Raw genomic sequence first — 13,010 nt, 5'->3', positions numbered from 1 at the left:
ATACTTGAGTTATTTCTTTTTGGCTACTTGCAATATTTTCTCCTTGACTTGGGAACTCTGGAATTTTTAATATTCCTGGCACTTTTCTTTTTGGGATGTGATTGATGGATTCTTTCAATTTCTATTTTACCCTCTGGTTCTAGACTATTAGGACAATTTTCCTTGATAACTTCTTTTTTTTTTTTTTTTTTAGCAATCGGGGTTAAGTAACTTGCTCAAGGTTACACGGCCAGTTATTGCTGGGTGTGGTGCTGAGTATCTGAGCCCGGATTTGATCCAGGTCATCCTGACACTGGAGCTGGTGCTCTTACTCGCTGAGCCACCTGGCCACCCCTAAGCAATTGGGGTTGAGTAACTTGCTCAAGGTTACACGGCCAGGTGTTTCTGGGTGGGTGCTAAGTGTCTGAGCCCGGGATTCGATTTCCAGGTCTTCTCAACACTGGAGCCAGTGCTCTTACTCGCTGTGCTACCTGGCCGCCCCTCCTTGATAACTTCTTGAAAGATGATGTCTAGGCTCTTATTTTGATCATGGTTTTCAGGTAGTCCAGTAATTTTTAAATTATCTCTCCTGGTTCTGTTTTCCAGGTCAGTTGTTTTTACAATGAGACATTTCACATTGCCTCCTATTTTTTCATTCTTTTGGTTTTGTTTTATAATTTTTTGATTTCTCATAGGGTCATTAGCTTACATTTTCTCCATTCTAATTTTTGAAAAATTATTTTCATCCGTGAGCTTTTGGACCTCCTTTTCCATTTGGCCAAATCTACTTTTTAAAGCATTCTTCTTCTCATTGACTTTTTGGATCTTTTTCGCTATTTGGTCTAGTCTATTTTTTAAGGTGTTACATTCTTCACTATTTTTGGGGTCTCCTTTAGCAGGCTGTTGACTCATTTTTCATGATTTTCTTGCATCACTGTCATTTCTCTTCCCAGTTTTTCCTCTACTTCTCTTACTTGATTTTCAGATTCCTTTTTCGAGCTTTTCCATGGCCTGAGACCAATCCATATTTTTCTTGGAGGCTTTGGATGTAGGAACTTTGACTTTATTGTCTTCTTCTGGTTGTATGTTTTGATCTTCTTTGTCACAAAAGTAAGATTCTATAGTCTTGAGTTTTTTCTGCTTTTTGCTCATTTTCCCAGCCAATTACTTGCTTAAAAAAAAACTCTTTGTTAATGTAGGGCTCTCCTTCCAATGTGGAGGGCATACTATCCCAAGATTCAGGGGTTTTGTGCAGCTGTTTTCAGAGATACTTCTAGGGGCCTGTAAGTTTTTAGATCTTTCAAGGTGGTATGATCAAAGTAGAGCTGGGGACTGTGACCCAGATCCATGTATGGGCAAAGCAGCAGAGACCTGCCTCAGTGCCAGCAAAGAGATCCCTGTAATTTCCTTCTGATCAGTTGTTCTATCCCCATAAAGTCTGTGGGCTGAGAGCCCTGGAAGCAGCTGCCACCACTGCTGCCACCACCCCAGGGCTGCACTGGGCCCAGGGCTGGTGTGTACTTCTCTCTCACCCAGGTCTGACCTTCTGAGCTGTCTTTGGTGTGCGTGGGTTGAGAAGTATGGAAACCACCTCAGCTGCTAATGATTCAGTCGCCTGCATCCTGCTGGGGACTCTTTGCTGGGGGTTGGTCTGTGCCACTCCTCTCTCAGGCTGGCACAACAGGCTTTCCCTTCTATTGTCCAGATTGTCTTGGGCTGGAAATTTTTGGATTCTGCTGTTCTAGAATTTGTTTTTGCATTTGGAGGGATTTGGGGGAGAGCTCAAGTGAGTCCCTGCTTTTTCTCCACTGTCTTGGCTCTGCCTCCATACCCTTCTCTTTGTACAGAGAAAAACAGTTAAGCTAGAACAAATATTACAGTGACTGCCTGAAAATGCATTGTGCCATCTCACATGTACTAAGTCCCCTTTCCTGCTGCCTAGAGAATAATATGTTCTATTTTGTTTTCCTCAGGACTATTATTGAAGGCCTCCTTCCACAATTTTTTCAGATGACAAAACAGATCCAGAGAAGCAACTTGCCCAAGGTTTCCCAGGTCACTTGAACCCTGGCCTTTTGACTCTATATCCTGCACCATTTCCCTTGTACCACACTGACTTTTAATTCTATCTACCACAGAGTCAAACCCCAGTAGAGTCCTGTCTTCTTCCATCATGTCCCCTTAGAATTGTTGTGGCTTCTGAAAACGACTAGGGAAGATGCATTGGAATTCTGCAAAATCTCATCAGAGATTTCTTTGTAAAAATGAAAAAATGCCCTGATTTAACTTTTATTTCTGCCTGATTTCTAACTGTACTTTGGAGTACTTTTCACTTCCCCTCTGTATATTTGGGATCCCCCCCCCAACATGTGGCTTTAAAGGTTTTTTTTTTTCTCTCTTTAACCTCTGTAGGTGAAACCAAGCCTTAAAAAAGCAAGATGGATCTTCATGTGCTGAACATGTTTGTCATAGCTGGAGGGACGTTGGCCATCCCCATCCTGGCCTTTGTGGCTTCATTTCTCCTGTGGCCCTCAGCGCTGATCAGAATCTATTATTGGTAAGAGAACCAGGTTTGTAGTTGACATTTCAAAAGAGAACACAGAGCTACCCTTGGGTCTACTCGTCCAGTATGGTGGCCGGTATTCAGTAAGTGCTAAATAAATGCTTATGGATGATTAATCCTTTAGAATTTATTCTATTTTCAAAGTATTGTTAGAAAATGCCCTGAAGATTCCTAAAGAACTGCTCTCCAAAGTTGCTAGCTGCCTTTTATTTTCCCCATGAGACCATCGAATTCATATACTCTTTTCGTTTCTAGCAAGAAACGAGTCATTAGTTCTTTGAAGGTCAAAACATTTCCCTTTTGGCCTAGATCTGTGATTTTATCAGCATAGGGAAATCCTATAGTGGAAAGAGATTAAGTGAAGTATTTACCCATGACCAAACAGCGAAGATATGAACCCGCAAAGCTTGGATAACAACTCGGATAATAATTTTAATGATTATATGAGCACATTTATATGACCCTTTGAGGTTTGTAAAGAACATGACAGATATAATCTCATTGGAACTTCACAACAACCTTTAGAGGTAAGTGCTGCTGTTATCTCCATTTTACCCACAAGGAAACTGAGGCTGAGGAGCCGTGCCCAGGGTCATGCAGCGACTAAGAATCAAAGGTGGCATTTTAGTTTAGGTCTTTCTGATTCCAAGTTGAGCTCTCATCAAACAGTCAGTCAGTAAACATTTATTTATTTATTTGTGGGGTTTTTTTGGAGGGAGGGAGGGCAGGGAATTTGCTGTTAAGTGCCTTACCCAAGGTCACACAGCTAGTAAGTGTTAAGTGTCTGAGGCCGGACTTGAATTCAGGTCCTCTTGACTCCAGGGCTGGTGCTCTATTCACTGTGTCACCTAGCTGTCCCTCAGTAAACATTTATTAAGCATCTAGTAAGCTCCAGGTACTAGGCTAAGTGCTGTGCATATTCACTACTCTGAGCTGCCTTTTGAAGTCTTGGACAAAGATCATCGTGAATTCAGGTAGTCAGATCTGACCCTCTCTTTAAAAATAAAAAATAAAATAAATAAGCTTCATTGAGGCCTTTAGGTTTTACATCAGAGTTATTTCTGACTATACACCACCCACCTCAGCACCCAGAATTGACTTCTTTTTCATTACAAGGAAGAACGGTTAAGCAGTGAGGTTCTTCTCCTTTGAAATACATAAATAAATGGCATTCTTGGATATTGAATGTCAACACTTGACTTCAATGTCCAAGAATGCCATTTATTTATGTATTTCAAAGGAGAAGAATCCAATTAAGCAGTCCCAGGCGACATTTAAGAGAGAATTTTTTTTTTAGGTTTGTTCTGAAATTGTCACTCACATAATGATGAAAATCACTTGGCTAGATCCTTCAGTATTCCACAGCCAAGCAAAGAGAGATTTTCTAGAGAATTAAGGAATTGAGAAATATTGCTGCTGGGGATAAAGTGGGTTTGGGAAGATCACATCTGGGCCTTTTCAGCTGACTTCTTTACTGGCTTTTTCTCATTTAAATGGCGATTCAATTCTTAGTGTGCCATGGAAGGCAGTGAGGAATGTTCCCTGGGCTGGGATTCTCACTACTGCTCTGAAGCCTCAGTTTCCAAGGAGGTGGAGTCCCATAGATCTCTGCACCCATCCCTGGACTGAAGGGGGCATGAAAAGCTCTCCTCCATGCCACTAAATTCTTTTCAAGAAGCCTTCCATGGCTTTTGTTTGTTCCCCAGCATGGGGCTGTTGAGCGGAAAAGCCCATTAAGGTCAGTTCATTCCTGTTCAGAGACACCATGGAAAGGAATCTCTGCTCTTCGATGAAGCTAACAATAGGGCAGCAGGTGATTCTCAGAGTCCCTGTGGCCCTGATGAGACTTCCTGGTGGGCTGCCCAGTTGTTGTGAGCATGAACACGTTGAGCCTACCCATTCATGATGTGTGAACGTAGTCAAGGGGAGGAGCTGTGCTCATGGTAAGGGTCAAGAGCCAGGAAGCTTTTTGGATCATAGTAGGTAGGGGGAGCCGAAGGGGCAGCATTGCTTAGAGAGCTGGCTTGGGACTTGGATGCCACTCCCAATTCATGGTACTCTGTGTACCCTGTGCCTTTGGGTAACTCAGCCATTCTGGCCCTTAGTTGTTTTGTCTGTAAAATGAAGGGGTTGGACTAGACCAGGGCTTCTTAAACTTTTTCCTCTCACGGCTCCTTTTTGCCTGAGAAATTTTTATGCAACCCCGGGTATATAGGTACATAAAATAAGTATACAAATCAAACATTTACTGATAATTAATATCAGAGAAATTAATTTGAAAACAATTCTTTGGTATACATATAATTTTACCATTTATTAAAGACTCTCGAATCTGAACCAAGGTGTTTCTGGCATTTGTTGGTGTTGTGTGCTGTGATGGCAGCACAAAATGCACATGTTGTGTGTTCAGAACCAAGCCTGTGGTGAAGTCACATGCTGCCAGACTCGCCTCATTTTCATTACACATTTGATTTTGATTTAATTTTTTGTTATTGTGCATTCAGAAGCCTTTTACTGTTGCCAAACTTTTTGCAACCCCCACATGCACTTATGCTACCCACAGTTTAAGAAGCTTTGGACTAGGTGGTCTTTAAGGACCCTGCCAACTCTAAGTCTGTGGTCTTATATGAAAATCAAGTTGGGGAAGCAGAGAGCTCATAATCCCACTGGAAAACAGAGGAGGAAGAATATCCTACAAATAACAACAACGTGGGAAGAACCCATCCCCTGAACATAGACGTGTCATTTTTAACTCAGTAGGTCTAAAACTAAACTCATTATCCTCTTCCCCCACCCCAAACCCTCTTCTTGTCTTAACTTCCCTATTATGGTTGAGGGTTCCACCATCCTCCTGGGCACCCAAACTCAAAACCTAGGTTTCATGATTTGTTCCTCACTTTCTTTCACTTTCCATATCAAATCAGTGCCAAATCCTATGTATTTTGCCTTTGTAATATTTCATATAGACTCGCCCTTTTCTACTCTGATACTGCAACTACCTGCTACAACTACCTGGTAAGGGCCAAGAGCCAAGGAAGCTTTTTGGATCATAGTAGGTAGGGGGAGCCCAAGGATATGGACCCAAAGGGGCACATTGCCTAGAGAGCTGGATTGGGACCTGGGTGCCAGGTCCTCACACACTGGTTAGTCTGCTTGCTACAAGCCTCTCCCTTCTCTAGTCTACTCTCCATTCATCCAGCTATCAGATTGATCTTCCTAAAGAAAAGATCTGACTCTCTCTCTCTCTCTCTCTCTCTCTCCCTCTCTCTCTCTCTCTCTCTCTCTCTCTCTGTGTCTCTCTCTCTCTGTCTCTCCACACCCACACACCCATTCAATAAACCTCATTGTCTCCAGGATAAACTATAAAATCCTCTGCTTGATCTTCTTACCTTTCCAGTCTTCTTATACCTTCTTCCCATCCATGTACTCTACCTCTGCAACCCTCAGCACTGGTCACCTTGCTGTTCCTCACACAGATACTCCCATCTCCCAGTTCTGGGAATTTTCTCTTGTCTCCCCTGCCTGGATCTCTTTTCCCTCCTCATCTATGCTTCCTGGCTTCTCTGTTCCTTCACTTCCCTGCTCAAGTCCTAGAAGCCTTTGTCAGCCCTCCTTAATCTTAGTGCCTTCCTTTGAGATAACCCTCCAGTGGATGCAGCCTGTATCTTGTCTGTAAATATCTGCTTTCATGGGTTTCCTCCATTAGACTGTGAGCTTCTCAAGAGCAGGGCCTGTTGTTTGCCTTTGTTTGTCTCCCCAGCTCTTAGCAAAGTGCCTGGTACTTTGTTGTTGTTCATTTGTTCAGTTGTGTCCAACCCTTTGTGCCCTGGTGGACCTCAGCACGCCGAGCCCTTCTGTCCTCCAGTCTCCCACAGTCTGTCCAAGCTCATGATCATTGTTTCCATGGCACTCTCTCTCCCTCTCTTCCTCTCCCATCCCTTTTCCTTTTGCCTTCAATCTTTACCAACATCAGGGTCTTTGCCAGTGAGTCCCATTCTCTTATTATGTGGCCAAAGTATTCAAGCTTCAATTTCAGTATTTATCCTTTCAGTGAATAGCCTGAATGAATTGTTTTAAGTACTGGCTTATTTGATCTCCTTGCTCTTCTCCAGCACCAGTGTTACTTGCTTTGTGTCCCTAGGAATCTCCAGTCTGAGTATGTCTTTGGTGGAAAACTGCCACTGGTATCCGTTAGTGGCTCCTGATGCCCACTGGTATCCGTTAGTGGCTCCTGATGCCCACTGGTATTCCGTTAGTGGCTCCTGATGCCCACTGATACATCTGACAGCTCCACTTCCTTAGTTGGGTCAGTGTCATTTCAAAATAGAAGCATTTGGGGGAACTTGGGTTCTTGGTGGTTGTCCTTTGTTCTTGAAGAGAAGCAAAATAACATCACCATGCTAGAATCAGGCTTCAAGGTGTCCAACTGTGACTGATGAGACCAGTGAGCTTGGGGAGCTCCACCACAGGTAGGGCACAAATAGTCCATATGAACACTTGGGCTGGACACTCTAAATCTTCGCATCCTACATTGCCTTTGAGCTGTCTCCATTCTGCTTTGCTCCTAGAGCACAGCACCTTCTCTGAGGTGGGAACGCCCTGCTGAGCGTTGTGACAGGGTCTCCCCTGTCACACAATCAATTCCAAGGTTCTTAAGAGAGACCTGGAGATTGTCCTCGTGTCTCTTCTTCTGACCACCATGTGAATGCTTACCCTGCATGAGTTCTTCATAAAACAGACTTTTATGTGTTCTACTCGTATGCTGAAAGTGTGATTGTTAAATGATAAGCTTCTCTGAAGGAAGTGGAGGTGCTTTCCTACCTACCTTTCTGTGGAAGAAGTTAGAGGCTTTCCAATCCATTGTCCATCAGCAGTCACCTAATAAGTGCCTACTGTAAGCAAGCAGGGTTCTAGGCACCTCTAAGACTATACTGCAGAGAAGATGCCACTTTGCATTGTTAGGAGAGGCTTCTTCACCTAGGAATTCCATATACCAATGAGAGCAGAGGTCCAGGTTCTTTCCCCCTTTTTCCCCTTCCCCACTATGTACCAGACACTGTTAAATACTGGGGATACAAACACAAAAGTATTTGGAAGGAAGCATGTAATGGGCCTTGCTCTGGTGTGGCTCTCAGAGCATCTGTCCATGGTTCTGAGCATCCTTGAATTGTGTCCAACCCATTTTCTTTAAGATGTTGGTGGGCAAGGTTGATGCTGAAGATGTCTGTATATGTAAGACTGTATGTAGGGAGTGATCTTTTAGGTAGTTCAGTCTTTCATGGCAAATAAAAGAAATGGAGAGCTTATTTTTATTGAGTTGAAGAAGAATATAGAGTATATAGTGAGATGTTAACAGTTCTCAGTTTTAAGAAAGTTTCAGTCATTTCTGACTCTTTGTGACCTATTTTGGGTTTTCTTGTCAAAGATACAGGAGTGGTTTACCATTTCCTTCTCCAGCTCATTTTACAGATGAGGAGACTGAGGCAAACAGGGTTAAGTGACTTGCCCAGGGTCACACAACTAGTAAGTGTTTGAGGACAGATTTGAACTCATGAAGATGAGTCTCCCAGATTCTAAGCCAGTGCTCTATTCACTGTACCACCTAGCTACATTTTTAAGGTAGGTTTTGTTTTCTAAGAGAACTACCGTGTTTCCCCGATAATAAGACCTATCCCGAAAATAAGCCCTCCCTTTACTGTGTAAGATTCCTCTAAAATAAGCCCTCCCCCGAAAATAAGCCCTATTGAGATTGCTACTGTAGTGAAGGTGATCCCCTGCGCTACACGCTACATTACGGTACCCTCTGTATGCACCGGCCCTCCCCCCCGCCGGGTGAAACGCACGCCACGCTCCAAGTTGCATCCAATCAGAGCTGCAGCAGTGAGCGCGTCATCCTGTTCTTCCCCAGTGATTTGCTTATTGAATAAAGGTACATTTTGTTGTTTACATTTACCTGTTTATTAAAATTGCTGTCAATGTTCATTAAAATAAGCCCTCCCCTGAAAATAAGCCCTCTGGTGTTTTTCTGTCCAAAAAAAAAAAAATAAGACAGTGTCTTATTATCGGGGAAACACGGTAGGATTGGTAATGAAGAAAGGGATAAAATAAGCAATTTTCTAACAATGCTGCTCCTTTAAAAATGATACTAAAGGAAGAGAAACAAGTTTAAAAAAAACATCTGCATGGTAAGGTAACTGCTGAGTTTTATCTTCTGACAGGGCACAAAGTGACTTTTTTATGAGCTTTCCTTTGGTCAATGTTATTCCAGAAATCAGACACTCTCTGCTTTTGTGAGAGGGCACCCATTAGCTACAAAATGCCCCATTGTTCCAGAGACAGATTTACACACTTTATGCTTCTTCTCTGTAAACTTTTGGCTAATTTTTCTGTCCTGGTTTATAATATTTACAAATGACAGCAGGGGTGCCCATTGTGTGGACTGTGGTGCCCTGGGGAGCTAAGGCATTCTTGTCAAAGGTCTGCAAATCCACATTTCATGACTTAGAATAAAAAAAAACAAACATCTTCTCTAGACTGCATAAATAATAATGTCTCTTGTACATGGGTTACTATTTTTCATTGACAGTATAAACTCATATTTACATATAGTACTCTAAGGGTTTCCAAGCAAGGTTTAAAGGTAAAAATAACTGGCATTTCCATAGTGGTGCAGTAGGTAGAGGTCAATTGTGATTCACAAAATAAAGGTAAAAGTCAATCTCTATTGATTGATAAATATTTCTGAACTTGTCATTATGGCTAGAGTGCTGGACTTGGAGTTAGGAAAACTTGAGTTTGAGTCTTGTTTCAGACTAACTCACTAGCTTTTCAAGATCCTGGGCAAGTCACACTCTCTCTGAGCCTCTGATTCCTCAACTGTAACATGGTGATAGTCCTAGCTTTGATACCTACCTTATAGTGCTGGCTTAAAGATCAACTGAGATGTTTATAAAACTTTGTAAACTGTAAAGAACTGTGTAAATGTTAGCTATTATTGCTAGTAGAAGTGGCAGTACTTAGAGCTTTTTGTCCCATATTTTCTCAATCGATAGATGTGAACAGTACACACAGTGGACTGAACGCTGGGCTTGGAATCAGGAAGACTCAACTTTATGAGCTCAAATCCAGCCTCAGATACTTACTACCTGTGTGACCCTAGGCAAGTCATTTAACCCTGTTTGCCTCAGTCTCCTCATCTGTAAAATGAGCCAGAGAAGGAAATGGCAAACCACTGCACTATCTTTGTCAAGAAAAACCCAAAATGAAGAGTTGGAGATGACTTAAATGAGTAAACAACAGCAAGGGTCCCATAAAATTCTTAGAAGTTAAATAAAGAGTGGATCTCTTCAAAAGAGTCAGATGGATTGAGAACCACTCATTTAGCCCACAGTCACACATAATAACAATCTTAGAGAGAATGTCATTTTCCACGTGGGTCATTTTTCTCTCTTAGTTTTGAAGGAGGCAGGTCTCAGGGGGAAACTACAAACCTTACAAGTAAGAGTGGTCACGTAGCCTCCTCCCTTTCACTTTGGGATAGGAATAGACTCCAGAGGAAGGCATCTTGGTCATGCAGTGCATAGAGCAATGGACTTGGAAACAGCAATGAGTTCAAATCCTGCCTCAAATATTTACTGGCTGTGTGACCCTGAACAAGTCATTTAACCTCTCTTTCCTCATCTGTAAAATGGGGATAAAATAACACATACCTCTTAGGGTTGTTGCAAGGAAGATTAGATGAGATAATGTTTGTAAAGCACTTTGTGAACCTTAGTTCAAAGTCCTGCATTATTAGAGGAAACATCAGTTCTCTGTCGAGAGTAGCTTTGTAAATGAAAAATGCCTACCCAGAAGGATAAGAAGTATGATAGTATAAGAGAAAAAGTGGAGGAATGGACAAGGAGCCCTAATAAACTTTGAAGGAGAAACCAAAAAGTGGTTCTGACATTTTACTAATTTATTGAAATGTGAGGAATTACAAAGTACATATAATTAGTTGTCTTGACATTTAATAAATTTATAATTAGCAATTTAAAATTACATAGAATTGCTTTAGAAGCTGGCTTATTTCCATAACTTCTCATTTCAAGTACTTTATAAAGTTATCTAGTAATAATAACTAGCATTTATATAGGACCTTACAGTCTGCAAAGTACTTTACAAATGTTACCTCATTTGATCCTTGTGACAAGCTTAGGAGGGAGGTGCTATTATTATCCCCACTTTACAGATGAGGAAACTGATACAGAAAGAGATTAGGTGACTTTCCTAGGGTCACAGTAGCTATTCAATGATTCAGGATTTGAACTCAGATCTTCCTGATTCTAGGCTCAACGCTGTATCCACTGCATCAGATTTCTTACTCTGTCCTCCATGTTACACTGTCTCCCAACATTGCTGTTTTTCAAGTGAGATATATACACAGATCATTATCTGGTGCGTGTCTCAGAGGAATAGACTTGTTTTTAAAATGAAAACTACTGTGTGACCCTCAAGAACTTACTTGAGGTGGCTGATGGATGGCCCTGTTGCTGATTTTAGGAAGTTCTTCAAGTGGAATTTGGCTGAGGCTCCGAGCTCTAATAGAAACTCTGTGGCAACCACATTCAATTCCACTCGAAAAACCTTAAGCATCTAGTGTTTGCCAGACGTTACACTGGGGTCTGGAGAGATACCAAGACTGAAACTGAAACAGAAAAGCATCATGGGGCAGCATAAAAAGTTGTGGATTGGAGTCAGAGGCTTGGCAAAGATACTGGAGTGGTTTGCCATTTCCTTCTCCAGCTTGTGTTACAGATAAAGAAACTGAGGCAAACAGGGTTAATTGACTTGTCCAAGGTCACCCAGCTAGTGTTTCTGAGGACAGATTTGAACTCAGAAAGACGAATCTTTCTGATTCTAAGCCCAGCACTCTGCGAAACATGGTGCTATCCAGTTACCCTGGAGTTAGAGAACCTGTTCAAATCCTGGCACCTGTGTGATCCTGGGCACCTCTCTTGACCTCATTTTCTCATCTGGAAAATGAAGGGGTTAGATGAGGAGATCTCCAAGATCTCTTAACATAGCTTTACATCTATGATCCTATGAAATAATTCTGCCCTCAAGGAGCTTACATTCTACAGAGTGGATATAGCATGTAAAGGAATACAGGTATAGACATAGTCAGGCTCTGTGTGATTCAAGGAAGGAGAGAAATGTTAAAGAAAATATAAAACTTGGAGTAGAAATCAGTAGGGTTAAAAAAAAGATTTACAACAATACCACAATAGAATTTTTACTTTACTGGACAGTGGACAGTCTGTAATCTCTGTAGACAGCACTTGGACTTGCATTTATTCTTACAAGATTCGGAAACCAACGCTGGCCACAAAAACAAGTCATTGATGCTGCCAAAATCACTTTCCCTAGCTCTGCCTTTTGTGGTTTGCCTGCTCCATGCAAAAGACAATGACAGGAAACTGCAGGGGAAAGGCTGATCAAGAGGGGAGTGTCCTCTTGGCAACTGGTTTGGAGCTAAGACCAATGCTGCTGACCCCAAGGTAAACTGAAGAGGTGCCTTGGAACATACTGGTTAAAAACTCTGTTATGTGCAGAGATGGGGAACTATTTATGGTGAGGGACACCACATATAACATCAGGCTTGGGGAGGTGTCTTAGTTAATTTTGCTAGACTGTTCCCCTCTCTTTTTTGCTCTCTGGGAGGCAGATTGGAGGAGGGATAGAAAATATGGGTGATGTAAAAACAAAAGATCAATGAAAATGTATTTTTAAAAAGGATTTTGGGACAGTGGAAAGAATATTGACTCTGGAGTCATAAAATCCTGGCCCAATACTTCCTGTGTGACCTTTAGCAATTCACCTCCCTTCCCTGGACCTCAGTTTCCTCAACTGTAAAATTAGAGAGGTAGAATAAATGATCTCTTAAGGTCTACTGTATCTTCAGATATGCCATCCTATGACCTTAAATAAAACCAAATCTCAATGGGGAACAGCACTGTCCTTGCCATACAGGAAATTATCTAGAACTAAAGTCTCTAGAATTTTTTTGAAGAAAATGACACCTGACATGTCACTTTTGATTTTTTTTTTTTACTTAACATTTTCAAATTTGGGGTGGGTCCAAATTCTCTCCCTTCCTCCTGTCCATTGAGAAGGCAAGCAATAAATATCAGTTATACCTGTGAAGTCGTGCAAAACATTTCCACATTAGTAATGCACCACAAAATAATGGTAACAAGGAAGAAACAGAAAGAAGGTGAGAGTTTTACTTCAGGCTGCACTCAGAGTTGATCAGTTATCTCCAGGTGGATGGATAGCAGTTTTCATCGCCTGCCGTTTGGAACCGTTAAGGGACATTGTCTTGATTGGAAAAGTCAAGTCTTCTCCGTGTCAATAATACAAGTCAGGTACAGCCTGACTCTTTAAGGAAGATTTCTAAGCATGCTGCTTAACAAAACATGCCGGATGC

At 41.8% G+C, this 13,010-nt stretch overlaps 1 protein-coding gene across 1 annotated transcript in view; it reads left to right on the top strand.

Annotated features, from left to right (window-relative positions):
- The window catches only part of ABHD6 (abhydrolase domain containing 6, acylglycerol lipase), a 44,137-nt gene that overhangs the window by 14,813 nt on the left and 16,314 nt on the right, over window positions 1-13,010 (top strand). Inside the window, exon 2 of the mRNA XM_069084251.1 lies at window positions 2,392-2,536. Coding sequence (XP_068940352.1) covers window positions 2,418-2,536 — 119 coding nt within the window. The 5' untranslated portion in view covers window positions 2,392-2,417. The remainder of the gene's footprint in view (window positions 1-2,391; window positions 2,537-13,010) is intronic.

The sequence above is a fragment of the Petaurus breviceps genome, unplaced genomic scaffold (genome assembly GCF_028583685.1).
Source record: "Petaurus breviceps papuanus isolate PSGF00001 unplaced genomic scaffold, PetGlider_PUasm1.0 174, whole genome shotgun sequence".
NCBI classification, from domain to species: Eukaryota; Metazoa; Chordata; class Mammalia; order Diprotodontia; family Petauridae; genus Petaurus; species Petaurus breviceps.
This window is presented reverse-complemented; position numbering and strand designations above follow the sequence as displayed.